Source organism: Myotis daubentonii, chromosome 2, assembly GCF_963259705.1.
Source record: "Myotis daubentonii chromosome 2, mMyoDau2.1, whole genome shotgun sequence".
In the NCBI taxonomy this organism is placed as follows: Eukaryota; Metazoa; Chordata; class Mammalia; order Chiroptera; family Vespertilionidae; genus Myotis; species Myotis daubentonii.
In genome coordinates this window covers 93,228,750-93,247,054 of record NC_081841.1, presented here as the reverse complement: position 1 = coordinate 93,247,054, position 18,305 = coordinate 93,228,750, and the positions used below count along the sequence as shown (strand labels likewise).

Below are 18,305 nucleotides of genomic sequence, written 5' to 3'. Positions count from 1 at the left end.
TGCAACTCCCAGCCAGGTTAGAATGTGCTCTCTTTTATTTATTTATTTATTTATTTATTTATGTATGTATGTATGTATGTATGTATGTATGTATGTATGTATTTCTGTATTTCTATATTGGTGCAGTAGAGCTCAAAACTATTGCAATGGGGGAAAGAGTTTGTATTCAATACCAGATATGAGAGGGACCCATGCAGATTTATAGCCAGGGGCCAGGGTGTTGGATAGAATGGAAAATTACTAAGAGGAACTTGGTTAGATATCAAGGGTCAATGGAAGAGGAGCTTGATTAAAAATCAAGGATGGGGAGAAACCAAGATGGCGGCATAGGTAAACACCAGAAATTGCTGCCTTGCACAACCACTTCAAAAATACAACTGAAAGACAAAACAGACATCATCCAGAACCACAGGAAGGCTGGCTGAGTGGAAATTCTACAACTAGAAGGAAAGAGAAAAGCACACTAAGACTCAGAGGAGGTGTGGAAGTAAAGTTCAGAGGTACGGAGGCGCAGGGCAACTGAGGACACAGTTGTCTTTTTCAATCAGGAGGGAGTCTCAAGCTCCCGACTACTCTGAACTCCAGTTCCAGGCAAGACTCTGGGGACCCAGACTCATACGGGGAAAAACTGGACTGTCTGGCAGCGGGTGGAACTCGAAGGTGGCTTTCTCTCAGAGGTGCTTGCAGCGATTACTGGGACACTGAGACCTGGGGCCTCATAGGGTAGGACTGAGGAGCAGCCATAGCTGCTTGCTCCACCCTGTTGATTCCCTGAGACCCCACCCCACCCCACCCAAGCTGTGCACAGAGGCTTTTGCATATGAAAATTACCTAACAAACTGCAGCTGCGTCAGAGAGACCCAGAACTTCCAAAAGAAGGCCCAAGGCCCCACAAAAGCTTGCATTGCTTCACAGCTGGGCCTCATCTGGGCACCTCCAAACCCCAAACAAAGAAGAGGAAACTGCAGATCTCTCCATAGCTCCTGCTGGGTAGCCTCAGGCAGAGGCTAAATTAGCACCTCCTTAGAGATTCAAGAGCCAGTGTACCCAGTGGTCAGAGTGGGACCATCCAGATTATAACTCCTCAGATCCATAAGGAACACACCCTGGGGGCAGACTCAGTGAGCAGCAAAGCCCCACTGAAGCAAGTCTTGCCCCAGAAGGGTGTCTCCAGCACAGAAGTTCTCCCAGTGCAGACACAGCTGATTCTCACAGCCAATTGGCCTGGAGGTCATTTCCTCCCAGTGATACCTACAACAACTAAGGCTTAACTACAAGACTGTGCACAAAGCCCACAAAGGGGTGCACTAAGAGTAATTGGGGAGGCTGAGCCACTGGGCCCTATAGGACACCTAGCACAGAAGCATAAAAAATGCAGAGAGCCCTAACCGGTTTGGCTCAATGGACAGAGCGTCAGCTTGTGGACTGAAGGGTCCCAGGTTCGATTCCCATCAAGGGCATGTACCTCGGTTGCGGGCACATTCCCAATTGGGGGTGTTCAGGATGCGGCCAATTGATGTTTCTCTCTCACTGATGTTTCTAACTTTCTATCCCTCTCTCTTCCTCTCCGTGAAAATTATATATATATAATTTTATATATATATAAATAAATGCGGAGACAAAGAAACAGGCCACAAATGACAGAAATGGAGGAAAGCAAACTACTGGATATAGAGTTCAAAACCACACTTATAAGGTTTTTCAAGAATTTTCTAGAAACCGCCGATAATTTAGTGAGTCTCTCAATAAATCTAGTGAGACCCTCGAGGTTATGAAAAAGGACCAACTAGAAATTAAGCATACACTGACTGAAATAAAGTGTAACATACAGAGATCCAACAGCAGACTAGAGGATCACAAGAATCAAGTCAAAGATCTGAAATATGAAGAAACAAAAAACACCCAACTGGAAAAACAAAAAGAAAAAAGAATCCAAAAATATGAAGATAGTGTAAGGAGCCTCTGGGACAACTTCAAGTGAACCAACATCCGAATTATGGGGGTGCCAGAAGATGAGCGAAAGCAAGATATTGAAAACCTATTTGAAGAAATAATGACAGAAAACTTCCCCTACCTGGTGAAAGAAATAGACTTACAAGTCCAGGAAGTGCAGAGAACTCCAAACAAAAGGAATCCAAAGAGGATCACATCAAGACACATCATAATTAAAATGCCAAGGGCTAAAGACAAAGAGAGACTCTTTAAAGCAGCAAGAGAAAGAAACTCAGTTACCTACAAGGGAGTACCCATATGACTGTCAGCTGATTTCTCAACAGAAACTTTGCAGGCCAGAAGGGAGTGGCAAGAAATATTCAAAGCGATGAATGCCAAGAACCTACAACCAAGATTACTTTATCCAGCAAAGCTATCATTCAGAATTGAAGGTCAGATAAAGAGCTTCACAGATAAGGAAAAGCTAAAGGAGTTCATCACCACCAAACCAGTATTATATGAAATGCTGAAAGGTAACCTTTAAGAAGAGGAAGAAGAAAAAGGTAAAGATACACATTATGAACAACAAATACACTTCTATCAACAAGTGAATCTAAAAATCAAGTGAATAAATAATCTGATGAATAGAATAAACTGGTGAATATAACAGAATCAGGGGCATAGAAAGGGAGTAGACTGACTATTCTGCGGGGGGAGGGGTGTTGGGGGATGCGGGAAGAGACTGGACAAAAATCATACACCTATGGATGAGGACAGTGGGGGGTGGGGTGGGGTGGTAAGGGCAGAGGGTGGGGTGGGAACCAGGTGGAGGGGAGCTATGGGGGGGAGAAAGAGGAACAACTGTAATAATCTGAACAATAAAGATTTAATTTAAAAAAAATACCTCTTAAAAAAAAACCTAAAAAAAAAATCAAGGAGGGAAGAAGAGGAATGTGATTAGATACCAAGGATAAGGGGATTCTCGATAAGCTGGCTTTACAGGATTCTTTGGGAAAACTGGGCGTAGCAGGCCAAGGATAAGGCCTAGTCTAGATGAGGGCTCAAGAGGGCCGGACTGAAGTTTGCTCCAGGAACATGCCTGCCAAGGGGGAGTGAGGGCCTGAACTTGGTGGTGTAAGTCCACGAACCTTGCTGACCCTACATCTTCTGTGTCAGCGGTGGACAGCTACACCTCCTATGACCCAATCTGTCGGCAACTGTACACCCACGAAGCAGACTATGGCTGCATTCCAGCCTCAAATCAGACTCATCCCAAATCCGAGCGTGGATTCCCTTATCTGCTACGCTGCGCCTCCAAGATACCAGCTTGCCTGGGGCTGCAGGGCGGGCCCGGCGTGCACCTCCTGCGCGCCAATCACAGGCCGGCGCGCAGGGGCGCAAGCGCCAAGGGCCTGGGCGGGGCCTCAGCTCTCACCAGTCTCTGCCGACTGGCGGGCCTCCCACCGTCCTGATTGGCCTTCCGGAGATGACGTAGGCGCCCGCCTCGGCCAGTAGGAGCGGAGCCGGCGGGCCGGCGGGGTTTGGCGGAAGTGGTGTGGGAGCGGCGAGCCGGCAGCGCAGAGGAGCGGCGCAGCGTGGAGAACGAGAGACCGGCGATGACGCGCTTCGCCCTGACTGTGGTCCGGCAGTGAGTATTGCTCTCGCAGGGAGCCTTTCCCCGCTGGTCGCTGTGTGTTGTGGAGTGGGTGAGGGGACCACTGGTCTGTCATCCTGTTTCTTCCTGCTTGATCACCCCTCGCAGAGTTGGCTTGGACGGGCGATTTTCCAGGTGTTTTGGTACGTGCTGTTTCCTGTGACCCTTCCTCCCCCGGCAGCGCTGAGCCGGGGAGGCAGATGTTAATATCATCAGCCCCGTGGTGCAGAGGAGGTGAGGTCCGGACAAATAAATGGCCGGGGTCCCCAGCAGTTAGTGCCTGAGCTAAAGCTGAAGAAAGACAACCTTGGCTCCAGGCTTCTCTGTGCACAGTTTTGCTCCCCAGCAGATTGCGAAGACTGCAGGCAGAATAGCTCGAGGGAGGCTATTTTTGATGCCGGCTACCTTTCGCTGTCCCGTCTCTCTGTCCCTGCAGTTCCTCCTCGTTTCCCGCTCGTTTGCCTAGGCAGTCAGCCCCACGGACATGTAGCTAAGATGTATCTCTCCGCTCCAGAGGTTACATTACTGGGAGAGAAAAAGGTGCCCTGCCCTGGGCTCAGCCGACCGCATCACCCCGAAGAGATATTTTTGTCCTAACATCACACGGAGCCAGTTGCTGATATGTCATTCTGTCTCTCATCTTTTCCCCTCTTTTCACTTATTTACCGACTGTTAGTGGGAAGTGAAATTCAGGGTGGTTAAGAGCACAGATTTTTCAAGCAAGATAGACTGAGGTAAGAATCGTGGCTCCGCCTAGAAGCCTCGTAACCTGGCCTTCCCTAAACTGACTTCATATTTCCGACCTCAGTTTCCTGATATATAAAACCTACCTCACTAGGTTAATGTGAGAATTAAGTGGGAGAAAAATAGAGTGTATAGCACAATGGCGGATAAGAAATATATCTGAGAATTAAATAACTTACCTTGCCGAAACCGGTTTGGCTCAGTGGATAGAGCGTCGGCTTGCGGACTGAAAGGTCCCAGGTTAGATTCCGGTCAAGGGCATGTACCTGGGTTTCGGGCACATCCCCAGTAGGAGATGTGCAGGAGGCAGCTGATCGATGTTTCTCTCTCATCGATGTTTCTAACTCTCTATCTCTCTCCCTTCCTCTCTGTAAAAAATCAATAAAATATATTTTAAAAAAATAAATAACTTACCTTTCTATAAGGACAGCTCTAAAATAAAAATTCTTAATCCATATATATATATATATATATATATATATATATATATATGGTTTATCGGACAACATTTAGAGTAGGCACCAATGGACTGGGTTACATACATAAATAAGATGCCATTTTTAACTTCATGGAGCTCACAAGGAACAATAATGTGATTTAATCTTGTCAAATGACTTTAACTGCTATCTCTTCTATCCTTTTTTAAAAAAATATATTTTAATTGATTTCAGAGGAAGGGAGAGAGAGAGATAGAAACATCAATGATGAGAGAGAACCATTGATTGGCTGCCTCCTGCACGCCCCACACTGGGGATCAAACCCGGGACCCTTCAGTCCACAGGCCAACCCTCTGTCCACTGAACTAAACCGGCCAGGGCTGTCCTGTTCTTTTACAAGAAGATAATCTTGGGAATCACCTGAAATTGTCCCTTTGGGATTCACAGGATTTTAATTTTTTTAAAAATATATCTTTTTATTGATTTCAGAGAGGAAGGAAGAGGGAGAGAGAGAGAGAGAAACATCAATGGTGAGAGAGAATCATTGACTGGCTGCACCCTGCACACACACTCCCCTCCCCTCATCACACACTCACACATACTGGGAATTGAGCGGGAAATCCTGGCATGTACCCTGACTGGGACTCAAACCATGACCCTCTTGGTTTATAGGCTGACGCTCAATCACTGAGCAAAACTGACCGGGCTAGGATTCACAGCATCTTAATGACTAAACTAGGAATCGAATTCCTCCCTATCTCTTCTCTACCCTCTTCATTTATAGAATGTCTTATGACCATTGTATGACCTACTTAAGCTTATAAGCTGATCAGTAGCAGAACGGGAACTAGAAACCTGATTGCCCTTTCTGCTGGTGTTAGAGCAGTTTCTGGCTCCCTGACCCAGCCAGCAGTGTCTGGCACATAATTGAAGCTCAGGATTTGTGGGAAACCTGGGTTAAAACACCTCTTGAATAATCAGGTGATCCCTATTCAGATTCTTAATAAACAATAGTTATATGAAGGTGGATTTTTATCCCCTTCCTGATTCTTAAAAAAGGCTTGATTTTTTAAATTGGACTCCTCGCAGGATTCTATAGAAAACACGTAAAAAATACCTTAAGAAATTGTGTGTCAGGCACTGTTGTAATTCTGACAACAATCCAATGAAGTAAGGATTGCTCCTCAGTTTGCAGATAAGGAACTGAGACTATGAGGGTATGCAACTTTAAAAAATATATATTTTTATTTATTTCAGAGAGAGAGAGAGAGGGAGAGATAGAAACATCAATGATAGAGAATCATTGATCGGCTGCCTCCTGCATGCCCCCTACTGGGGGTTGAGCCCACATGCCCGGGCATGTGTCCTTGACTGTCAAACCAGTTAGGACGAGGGCATATAACTTGGTTAAAGTCATATGTCGGGTTGGAGAGACTGAATTTGAACCAAAGCAACATGACCCTACAGCCCAACCAACCCTCTTAACCACTGTACTCTTCTACATCCTATTTTATTGAATTAAAGACTAGTATTTGTAGGGTGTTTGAATACCGCCAGCCATTTTAGAGGCTTTTTATTTTTCTTCATATAATTGTGAATAGTGATAAGAATAGTTTGCTTTGTTCTGTTATATTTGTGGGCAAGTGGAATGAAAGTGTTGAAACAATCTATAGGATTAGGGTAAGCTGCTCCCCTATCTGGACCATCTCTCTTTTCTCCTTTAGAATTCTCAAAGCTAAAAATTGATGATTCTTTCAGGAAAAGAAATGATTTCAAACTTGATTGATAATTACCATACTTAAATATAATGACTTTTAAAAAATATATATATATTTTATTGATTTTTTACAGAGAGGAAGGGAGAGGGATAGAGCATTAGAAACATCGATGAGAGAGAAACATTGATCAGCTGCCTCCTGCACACCTCCTACTGGGGATGTGCCCACAACCAAGGTACATGCCCTTGACCGGAATCGAACCTGGGACCTTTCAGTCTGCAGGCCGACGCTCTATCCCTGAGCCAAATTGGTTAGGGCAAATATAATGACTCTTATGGGAGTCAGCAAGGTTGGATCATTTAGCATAGTATTGGGAATAGGCACTTGAGTTTCTATTACCTGATTCTGTATAACTATAAGATAAACACCTTGAAACTGATGGCATGATCAATATTTTTTTTAGTTGGATTATTTTATTGAACAGTGCCTCTTCAGGTAATGCAAGAAAACTTTAAGAAAGCAATTTAAGTTCAACCAAATCCCTTATGAATCTTGTGCTGTTTCTGTATATGTGTGTTTACTATTCTTCATCATACTTGGAAGTGAAAGTACCTTGTGTGTCATTTTTGGAATAGAATGCCCAAGATTTCAAACTTCAAGTCTACTGATATTATTAAACTGTAACTTCTCATTATCTTATAGCAAAGCATTGCTGAAAACTCCAGTGTGTGTTGGCATTTCCATCACCTACACTATATATTGAAGCCCCCAGTTCCCTTGACATGTTATTTGTAGGTGTTTGCAACCATTTGCCTGCAGACCATCCATTTCACTTCCAGTTTTAACTGGCTCTTAAAATTAAAATTTTTTTTTACAAACTAAATTTAATATACTTGAATGACTTAAAGGTAATGGATTACTAAAGTTTTTGATAGCAAAACTGATGTTTTTCTTACTCTACCTCTAGCATTAGTTAGCTTGCTTTTTGTTGATGTTGGTTTAAAACAGCGGTTCTCAAGCTGTGGGTCGCGACCATTGGAAAACACATATAGCATATCAGATATTTACATTACGATTCATAACAGTAGCAAAATTACAGTTATGAAGTAGCAACGAAAATAATTTTGTGGTTGGGGGTCACCACAACATGAGGAACTGTATTAAAGGGTCGCAGCATTAGGAAGGTTGAGAACCACTGTAAAAAAAACCAAGCAAAAATAAACATGAAATCACCTGTAAACTTTTATAAAGATAACATATAATTGTTATGTTATTGTGATATTTGCTTTCTGGGGATTGATCATAGCCTTTGCACCCAGGATTAATTCTGTATATAAACAAATATATCACAAATTGAGATATTAGGTTCTTTTTCCCCTCAAATACCCAGGGAATATCTCCATGTTACTAGCCCTTGGAATCTTTTATATTTTCACTTAATTGTGGAGAGGCATTAGAATAAAACTGTACTCATGATTAAATATCAGGTGAAGCTTTACATTTCCATGTATGCTAAAGCATATCTATTTGAAAACTTGCCCCAAATGTATACTAATTTCCCACTATTTGTCTCTCGTGTCTGTTGAATTTGAATTCTTTAAAGGGATATGCTTAGGAAATTAAGCTTTCTATGTGATTTCTGAAGAAATGCCAAAGAATGTAAGCTCGAACTAATAAAGTCAAATACCTGTTTAAGTGAACAGTGTGATAATCTATGAAATGAATGATGCCTATTTGTAGGGCCTATAAATGGCTGGTCATAAGACCTCACCTCTTGGCAGAAGCATTTGAATTCTTGCAGAGTCGGGTGTTGCGTTTTGGAAATGGATCACACTGCAGATTTTGAAAATGAGTGGTGTTAGTCCTGACTCCTTCAAAATATATTCCTCTGACCTTTCAGCTCCCTTCATCTTCTCTGTGCTGTCACAGCCAAACTTGGTTAAGTGAAGTTTAATAGTAAAGCTATTTTAGTCACCTACTTTTCTTTTCCACTCCCCAAGCAAACTAATGTTAAATACTTGCTTCAAGGATTTATACAGACCTCTTGATAAAGCTGATAAAAGCTATAAAACTAAATATTTATGAATGTTTTTAGAAAAAAATTCTATTTCTAGATTCCTACTCTATAGTGTTTATAAAATGATTTGATGGCAGAAGTGACCAACAGAATGCCAGTGATTGTTAATAAAGCAGCAATGTCTGCAGCAGTTTCTGCCCTTCAGTATATTAGCGCTATTTTTTCTCCTTTCACTAAAAATGGCTAGATGGAGGGGCAGTGTCATTACAAAATTATCACAATACTTGGGATTCCATTTTTTACAGGATGACTTCTTTTTTTTGCACTAGAGGAAAAAGATGGATTTAAAACTCTGCACCTTGCTTTTTCTACTTAATAATATATATTTGTGATTTTTCTATATCTTCACATACAATCTCTCTCTTTTTAGGGGACATAGTATTCCATTATGTAGGTATACCACTGTTTGTTAAGGCAACCAGAACTTTGTTAATGGACATGTAGGTTATTTACCATCTTTTGCTATTAGAAGTCTATAATAATAAAATGTAATATGCAAATCGACCGAATGGCTGAACAGTGCAGAAGAGTACAACATGCAGAAGCCTACATATTGTAAGAGGCAATCCTATCTAATAAAAGAGAAACATGGTAATTAGCCATAACTTCGCTACCCTTCCCATTGGCTAATCAGGGTGATATTCAAATTAACTGCCAGCCAAGATGGCGGCCAGCAGCCAGGCAACTGACGTGAATAGGAGGCTTGCTTGCTCCAGTCATGGAGGAAGCCAACTTTCCCCTCCTGCCGCTGCTGGGCTCTGAGCTGCTCTCTAAGAAACATTGTTACAAATATAGAAGCTAAACAAAACCCCAGAAACCTGCTTTCAGCAGCCGAGATCTGAGCTAAAGCCGGCTCTCAGCTCTAGTGACAGCCTTAGAAGGTAAATAAATCCCAGAATTTAAAAAAAAGGAAAAAGGAGAGGTTGGGAGGAGCTTCAGTCACCCGCCAGCCATAAAACGGCCCTCAGCCTCTCACCCAGACTGGCCAGGCACCCCAGTGGGGACCCCCACCCTGAATGGGGTGTGACCAGCTGCAAACAGCCATCATCCCCTCACCCAGACTGGCCAGGCACCCCAGTGGGGACCCCCACCCTAAAGGGGCTGTGGCCAGCCTGCAAACAGTCATCAGCGCCTCACCCAGGCTGACCAGGCACCCCAGCGGGGACCCCCCACCCTGAAGGGGCTGTGGCCAGCCTGCAAACAGTCATCAACCACTCACCCAGGCTGGCCAGGCACCCCAGCAGGACCCCTCTCCCTGAAGGGGGTGTGGCCAACCTGAAAATGGCCCTCAGTCCCTCACCCAGGCCGGCGAGGTACTCCAGCAAGGATCCCACCCTAAAGTGGGTGTGGCCAGTCTATAAACGGCCCTCAGCCCATCACCCGGCTAGCCAGGCACCCCAGCAGGACCCCCACCCTGATCTGGGACACCCTTCAGGGCAAACCAGCCAGCCCCCACCCATGCACCAGGCACATAATAAAAGGGTAATATGCAAATTGACCCTAACAGCAGAACGACTGGGAATGATCGGTCACTATGACACTGACCACCTGGGGGCCGATGCTCAATGCAGGAGCTGCCCCCTGGTGGTCAGTGCACTCCCACAGGGGGAGCTCTGCTCAGCCACAAGCCAGGCTGATGGCTGCCAGCACAGCAGTGATGGCGGGAGCCTCTCCCACCTCCTCAGCAGCACTAAGGATGTCCAACTGCAGCTTAGGCCTGCTCACCGCTGGCAAGTAGACATCCCCCGAGGGCTCCTGGGCTGCCAGAGGGATGTCTGACTGCCAGCTTAGGTCTCTTCCCCCTAGGGAGCAGGCCTAAGCCAGCAAGTGGACATCCCCTGAGGGGTCCCAGACTGCAAGGGGGCACAGGCCGTGCTGAGGGACCCCCCCCTCCCCGAGTGCACAAATTTTTGTGCACTGGGCCTCTAGTTCATTATAAAGTTCAACAATAGCTAAAGTAACCTATGCTCTACACCAGTGGGAAAGCTATAAAGAAAGGCAAGTGAAGGAGCATCCAGATGTCCACATAATGGATCCTCTGTGGGTGGAGGACATTGTGATGGAAAAGGGTCTAGGAGGCTGGCAGTGATCTGTTAACGTGGGTAATATTATATGAGTGTTGGTTTTATTTGTTTATATTGTTTATTTCACAGTTTTTATTTATTTATTTATTTATTTATTTTATTGATTTTTTACAGAGAGGAAGGGAGAGAGAGAGTCAGAAACATCGATGAGAGAGAAACATCGATCAGCCGCCCCCTGCACATCCCCCACCGGGGATGTGCCCGCAACCCAGGGACATGCCCCTGACCGGAATCGAACCTGGGACCCTTCAGTCCGCAGGCCGACGCTCTATCCACTGAGCCAAACCGGTTTCGGCATATTTCACAGTTTTTAAAAGATTAGAGAAATGCATTGTTACATTTTTTTATTTTTATAAACCTCTGTCCAAGCCTCTATAAAGCTCTTATAATTATTGAGTGCTTATTAAAAGCTATGCAGTATTCTAAACACTTTAACTCTATTCACTCAGTTATCACAAGAGTCATGTGAGATAGAGGCTGTTGCTATCTATCCTATTTAACAGAGGACAAACTGAAACACTTGACCCAAACCCAGCTCCTAGAGCCCAAGCGGTTTTGTTCCTGTGCCTGATTTATGGCGATGAAGTTTACTTCAAAGATTTCCACTTCTCATTGACATGGAAGGATATAAATAGGGGGCTGTAGACATTTGGTTCCAAATGAGAAATCATTTGCTCTGAAGAAACATTTTTACTGTTTTTACCTCCTATTCCCAATTCTATGTCCAGAGTCCACACAGAACAAGGGAAGACCCTGAGCATCTGTGTCTCCAGTGCCTTGCACTGTTTTGCATGTAGAAAGAGCTCAAGGAAGCTTCAGCTGAATTCTCCTGACCGCTTTTTGTGTATTTGATGGTGGCTTTAACTGTAGTTCTGTCCTATCACTCAGTCTTGTCCATATAACCCTGCCTTCTTCCCAACTGACTGTTATTTTGTGACAAAGTTTCCAGTCCTTTCACCCTACTCTTGCTTCAAAATTGTTGTGTGTTTTTTTTCTCATTCTTAAACATGTATTACCCAAATCCCACTTCTTCAGTGTGGTCTGCAGACAGTTGTCAGCACTACAGAGTGGAACATCTTGAGAAAACCTAGGTCCCAGGAGAAGGCAGGGGTCTGAAGATTTGTACGTTTTTTCCCCCCACTCTATTCTCAGTCCTGGACTTGCTCATCCTGTTCAGCAGTGGACAGACTGACCTTCATATTTGAGTTCTGCCTGGGAAAATTGTTTTGGTCAACATACGTCTTTTAACAAGAATATTTAACAAGAGTAATATATACACATACATTTTTAACAGAATTTCCCATCTGCAATTCACTTAAGATTGATTCGTGATCTATACATTTTAATTTGGGCAGTGTGAAATTCTTAGCTTATCAATTCAATACATTAAATGATTGCAAATATTCATTTAGAATAAATTTTACAGATTAGATTATGAAGTATGTTGCAAGGTTCATGTGCTATCTTTGTGAATAGCATTATCTTTGATTGCTGATTTTTTTTTCTCATCTTAAAAATAACCTAATTTATTAATAAAGGTGTTTTTTTCTCCCCCCACCATCCTCTCTACTTTAGTGGACAAACAAGATTAAACAAGGAGAAAGTAATTCAAGGTTGGTATATTATTATTTTTGCTTTCTTCTTTAGTGTTATTGTGATATGGGAGTTAGTTGGGTCTTGTGGGGCAGGGTGGATGGGCTCAGCCCTGTGTTATGAGCTGGGATTACAGAATTAAAGCATTATAGCCACAGAAATATGATCAGAGCAGATGGTAACCAAGGACTCTTAAGTGAGCTGTATGTAAAGAGTGGTATTCCACGTTGTTTGTGGGTAGCTTCAAGTGGCCCAGGCAGCTGATAAAACTGTCTTAAAATATAACTGCCCGGATTTAAGATGATTTTATATTTGGAAACAAAGTTTACTGGCTGATGCTAATGGTGTTTTTCTGCTAAGATTTCAATTTTAGTAGTAACAAAGAGGATTAAAAAAGAACTTTCTCACTTTATTCTGAACAGATTGTCCCTCCCTTCTTGTGGTAATTTAGACTCAGATCTTTTAATCTCCCTAATGATCTGGCTAGTCTGGCTTTTAAAGAATATTTTGGTGGACGTTCAGCCAGATTATAAAAGCATTTTGTTTAATTTTTTTGGTTAGGGACATCTGGGGTTGGCAGAAACTGATTTTCATACCCAGTGTGCTTGACTCCCTCTACCGGGTACTAATATGATAGTTAAATGAACCTTTGTTTTCCAATGACTTGTGTCAACACCAGGTTATTCTTTGGACTCATGTCCCTGACTACCTTGTCCTTCATTCCATTTCACATTGACAATGGAACATGAATAAAAGCTTTTGTGTTCACACTTGTTTTGTAAGGCTTCTTTTGTGTGTTTTGTTATTTTTCCTAATTTGGTAAGTTAGATGCTTAGTTCTTGAAGTTATACCCTCTTCCCCGCCCCCTTTGTTAAGCATTCCAGGCTTATATATTTGGAAGTACTATTTTGGTTGCATACCTACAGCTTTGATTTGTAGCAATTTCGTAAGTATTCAGTACTAAGTATCTTAAATTTCCATTTTGATTTCTTTATTGACCTATCAGTTATCTATTAAATTTCCCAATAGCTGGGCTTACTTTGTTGTTCTTCATCTTTTATGATTCACTTCCAGTGTAATTGCATGTTCTGGCAGCATGATTTATTTGATAATATTTACTTGAAATTTGTTAAAATGGTTGGTTTTTATAAATCTACCATTGCATGCTTGAGAAAAATCTATGTTTTCCAATTGTTCGGTTTGGAGTTATATATCAAATAATCAACCTTGAGGTTCTTTTGTTGTTCAAATCTCCTATACTTTACTAATTTGTAAGTTTACTAATTTGCCAGTATGACCTAAATATCACTTTATGAATAAGACATGTTATATTTCTGACTGTGATGGACAAGTCATCCTTTAGTACCTGAACTGGCATAATGTGTGCTTTTATGTTCTGCCTTTATATAGTTAGAGGCTATGTTATCAGGCACATGCAAATTCAAAAATTGTTATATGTTCCTAGTGAATTGGATCACCACTTATTTATAGTAATGCTCACAATCCTTACTAAGACTTTTGTCATAAAGTCCTGCATTTCTGAGAGTAGTATAGCTACTCTGTTTTGGGGTTGGAATTTGCCTGGTATGTAAATATATTTTTCCATCCTTTCCTTTAAACCTTTCTGTGTACTGATGTCTTAAGTGTTATTACCTCATAAATACTAGGTAACTGATTTTGATTCTTCTTTTAAAAAATACAATCTGTCTTTTAATTGGCAAGAGCAGTCTATTTACTTTTATTCTGGTTGCTGGTATGTGGAATGTTGATGTCAGTGGTGCATGGGCAAGCTAAACAGCCATCTCAGATGGTGAATAAAGAAAAATTGAATTTATTTAAGGAAAAGGGGTTGGAGGAGGGGGATATCCAAAGGGAAGAGCTACACAGCACTGAGCCAAAGGGTATTGGGTCCATGCTGACAGCAAAAATATACTTAGGACAGTAAAACAAGGAAGGGCATAGAAGAATCAACAGGAAAGCCTAGGCTGGGCTGTTTTGGTTCACTGCGAAGTCAGAGAAAAGGGGGCCTTGTAGAGAGGTTCAGTGGGTTAGCCAGGGACAAGCTGCCATTGCCCATTGCTCTCCTGGTTGTAAATCTCATGGGGTCCCTTAAAAGTTAGGGGATACTTGCCTGTGGGGGAAGGAGACGGGGGTGGGAATGGCACGGGCATGCTCCTTGGAGGGAGAGCATGCACTGGATCCTTTGTCTTGATGTATTTGTCTCTCTCTTGCAGATGGAAATCTTAGGGGAGGTCTCAGGCGAGAGTCAAAAGAATATTCATCAGCTCTACCCGGTGTGCTCTTTCAGGACAGGGGGTCATTAGTCAATGTAGGTGGTCTCAGGCAAACAAGGGGTCACTTGTCTGGTTTTGCTGCTTTTCTGGGCCTGGAGCTGAAATATAACTGAAGCCTAAATATTATCCTTAGGAAGGAAAGGTCTGTGGGTCTAAGCCACCTGACGAGTGATACGCTAGGGGAGGATAGTTATCCTGAGGGCGAGGTTTGTGTTTTCCTTATCCCACCCCTTCTCACCTTCCCTACTGGCTTTGAAATGATAAGCCATTTCTATTCTTTTAATGGCTAACAGTGTTCTTTAAATTTTTACCATTCATGCTTAATAAAATATAAGATTAATATTCACTCTCTTGAAAAATACAAAGACCTTATGTTACTTTTGTTTAGTATTTTAGTCCTGTCCTTTTTAACTACAGGCCGTAGCTATTATTGTTCAATTTGTTATTTAGACAGTGTTTGTTTAGATTTACATGTATATTTACCAGTTCCTCTTATTATTTCTTTTATATCCCAGACCTTCACTCCTAAGTATCTTCTTCAAAAGCGCCCCTAGTGCAGACTGGTTAATGGTAAAGATAGTATCAGTTGTTTCTCTTCTAGACAGTTCTGGTTCTAGTCTATGTAATTGCTTTTAGTCTATCAGTGGTCGGCAAACTCATTAGTCAACAGAGCCAAGTATCAACAGTACAACGATTGAAATTTAATTTGAGAGCCAAATTTTTTAAACTTAAACTATATAGGTAGGTACATTGTTATTAACTTAATTAGGGTACTCCTAAGGCTTAGGAAGAGCCACACTCAAGGGGCCAAAGAGCTGCATGTGGCTCGTGAGCCGCAGTTTGCCAACTACGGGTCTAGGTAATTTTAGAATGACAGTTCTCTTAGCACCTGGGAGATATTATTCTGTTGCTTTTTGGTTTTTATTGTTTCTCTTCAGAAGTCTTCTCTCAGCCAAATGGTGTTCCATGGTAGGTAATTTGTCTTTCTCTGAAACTACTTTTAAAATCTTCTTTGATTTTGGTATTCTAGTTTATCTATATATATATATATATATATATATATATATATATATATATATATATATATACACACTAGAAGGCCTGTGCACAAAAATTTGTGCACTGGCAGGGAAGGAGGGTCCCTCAGCCCAACCTGTGCCCTCTCACGGATCACGCTGCCGCTCGCCCTGCCCACTCTGCCTGCCCCGCCCACCCCGCCCAAGACACCACAGGCCCAGATCCTGCGCCAGGGCAAGCAGCTGCTCAGATCCTGCTGCCGCCCGCCCAAGACACGGCAGGCCTGGATCTCAGCTTGGGCGGCCCAGCGGGATCTGCCTGCAGTATGCAAATTAGCCGCCATCTTTGTTGGTTGGTTAATTTGCATATCTTGCTGATTAGCCCATGGGAGGCATAGTGGAGGTATGGTTAATTTCAGTCTTTGTCTATTATTAGATAGGATAGGATTTAAAAATGTTTTTTCTGCTTGATTACATTGTATTTCATTTATCTGTGGGCTTCTTGAAAATTCTCAACTATCATTTTTCCTATATAATAAAAGCCTAATATGCTAAGTGTCCGGTTGGCCGTTCAACCAATCAAAACGTAATATGCTAATGATATGCTAGGGCAGTTCAACCGCTCGCTATGATGTGCACTGACCACCAGGGGGCAGTTGACCAGTTGCTATGACATTTACTGACCACCAGGAGCGGGGGAAATGCTCTGACTGGTAGGTTAGCTTGCTGCTGGGGTCCGGCAGATTGGGACTGAGCGAGATGGGCTAGACACGCCCTGGAGCCCTCCCGCAGTCCCTCCCCGGCTGGCCAACAACCTATGTCCCTCCCTGGCCCCGATCATGCACTGGTGGGGTCCCTTGGCCTGGCTTGCACCCTCTCACAATCCGGGATCCCTCAGGGAGCTAGGCCAGGCTGAGGGATCCCACTGGTGCACGAATTTGTGTACCGGGCCTCTAGTCTCTTCATAGTTAGGAATTTTCATTTTTTCTGTCAAGCCTGTAATAGATCAGAGATGCGTTCCATCTGTATCCAGCCTGTATTCTGGGTATGAATTCAGGCCTGTCTTGGAGTTTATTAAGTCACTTTGCAACTGGATCTCCCTTTATCCATTGAGGAAATTTTTTTCTCCTTCAGGAATTTTATTTTTCATTATTAAAAGATCTATTTGGTTCTTTTAGAAGGCTATCTGATAGTTTTTTGGGTTTTTTTTTTGTTTGTTTTTGGTGATCACATTTATTGGAAGAGTTGGAGAAAAATAAAAATGCCATTTAGCTTAAGAATTTGTGAGTTATGTGCAAATAAACTCATTTCAGGAGCAGAAGAATCCTTGGTCATTTCTTTATATCAAAATTTACGCAGGTTTCTCTTTTGAATATCTTCTACCTTTAAAGATGCAATCATATAAAGTCTCCTAATTTCCGCACAGGGTATTTTCTTTGTTTCAACCAACTCTTAATGGAGGGGCAGCCTGCACAACACCATCTCCCTGGACAAAAAGCATTGGAATATTCCGTTTTGTTGATTTATATATCTCTTCATATGTTTCTTCATCAATTTCTGTAGTAGTCACAGTTTCTTCCACATCTTCCAATATCATATTTAAATGTTGATCATAAGCATGTAATCTACCTTGAAGCTCTCTGTCATTTCTCATTTTCATATGAATTCGCTCATCCAGGCTGAGCCTGGTAAGATCCAGGGGCTCTTCTACAGTGTTGGTAGTTTGTTGCTGCTCCACATCATCCACCATGTTTCAAACCTTATTTGGTAGTTTTTTATGAGTTTGTGTTTGCTCATTTTTGTCATTCTGCCTTAATCTTATTTTATAGTCTGTATTTTCTGATTTCAATATTAGAAGTGTTACTGGTTCTAAATCTGTTATGATTTTTATGATTTCCATTCATGATGGATTAATTTCTTGTGTGATTAAGTCTTTGACTAAACTATTATTTGCTCTAAATTAATAGAAAACTTGTTAGCCTTTATTGAGAATTAGAGGCCCGGTGCACAAAATTTGTGTGTGTGTGGGGGAGTGGCATGGTCCCTCAGCCCAGCCTGTATCCTCTCCAATCTGGGACATCCCTCTTGCAATCCAGGACTGCTGGCTCCTAATTGCTCGCCTGCCTGCCTGCCTGATTGCCCCTAACCTCCTCTGCCTTGGCCCCTGCCACCATGGCTTTGTCCGGAAGGATGTCCAGAAGATGTCCAGTCTATCTGGTCTAATTAGCATATTACCCTTTTATTAGTATAGATGATTTCCTCTGAAAAGGATTTGCATTTTATTTTACTGCTGACTTGAAATTGCATTAGCCTCCCTTACAGGCTCCCTGATTTCCAGGAATATTCAGTGCAGTTCTCCAGTTCTCCCACCTTGCTGTGTCAGTCAGCCTTACCCCCCACCCCACCCCCTGCCCCACCCCTGTGCTAATATCACAGCAACTCCATTTTCTTATGCTCAGGGTTTTTTGGATTCTTTTGCTTTGTCTCATGGAGATTTTCTTTTTCCTTATATCCTGTGAGCCCAGGAATGCACATCTCTCTCTCTGTCTCTCTCTCTCTGTCTCTCTGTCTCTCTCTCTCTCTAGTTCTTTTGTAGTAGGATAATCCTTCAGAGTATCTAATGGAAATAAAGTATTTTTTAAGTGAAAATGGAGAAGGGTGTGAGGGAGGGGAAAGTAATACAATACGGAGCATTTGGCCAATGGAGATCAAGGGAAAACTTTCTTTTTTTTTTTTTTTTAATTGCTTAAAGTATT

At 42.5% G+C, this 18,305-nt stretch overlaps 2 protein-coding genes across 2 annotated transcripts in view; one reads left to right on the top strand and one right to left on the bottom strand.

Moving 5' to 3' along the window:
• The first annotated feature begins 3,434 nt into the window (after nt 1-3,434).
• The window catches only part of TIGAR (TP53 induced glycolysis regulatory phosphatase), a 29,506-nt gene continuing 14,635 nt past the window's right edge, over nt 3,435-18,305 (top strand). Inside the window, exons 1-2 of the mRNA XM_059683838.1 lie at nt 3,435-3,580; nt 12,222-12,259. Of these exons, the coding sequence (XP_059539821.1) occupies nt 3,549-3,580; nt 12,222-12,259 (70 nt within the window). The 5' untranslated portion in view covers nt 3,435-3,548. The remainder of the gene's footprint in view (nt 3,581-12,221; nt 12,260-18,305) is intronic.
• On the bottom strand, nt 16,774-17,299 carry LOC132226225 (U6 snRNA-associated Sm-like protein LSm3). The gene has a single exon (XM_059681042.1). It carries the CDS (start codon nt 17,297-17,299, stop codon nt 16,991-16,993), a length of 309 nt encoding a protein of 102 aa, XP_059537025.1. The 3' UTR covers nt 16,774-16,990.

What these genes read in the sequence shown, in the direction of transcription:
- LOC132226225 (XM_059681042.1), bottom strand. Translation starts at nt 17,299, where the DNA reads ATGGTGGATGATGTGGAGCAGCAACAAACTACCAACACTGTAGAAGAG.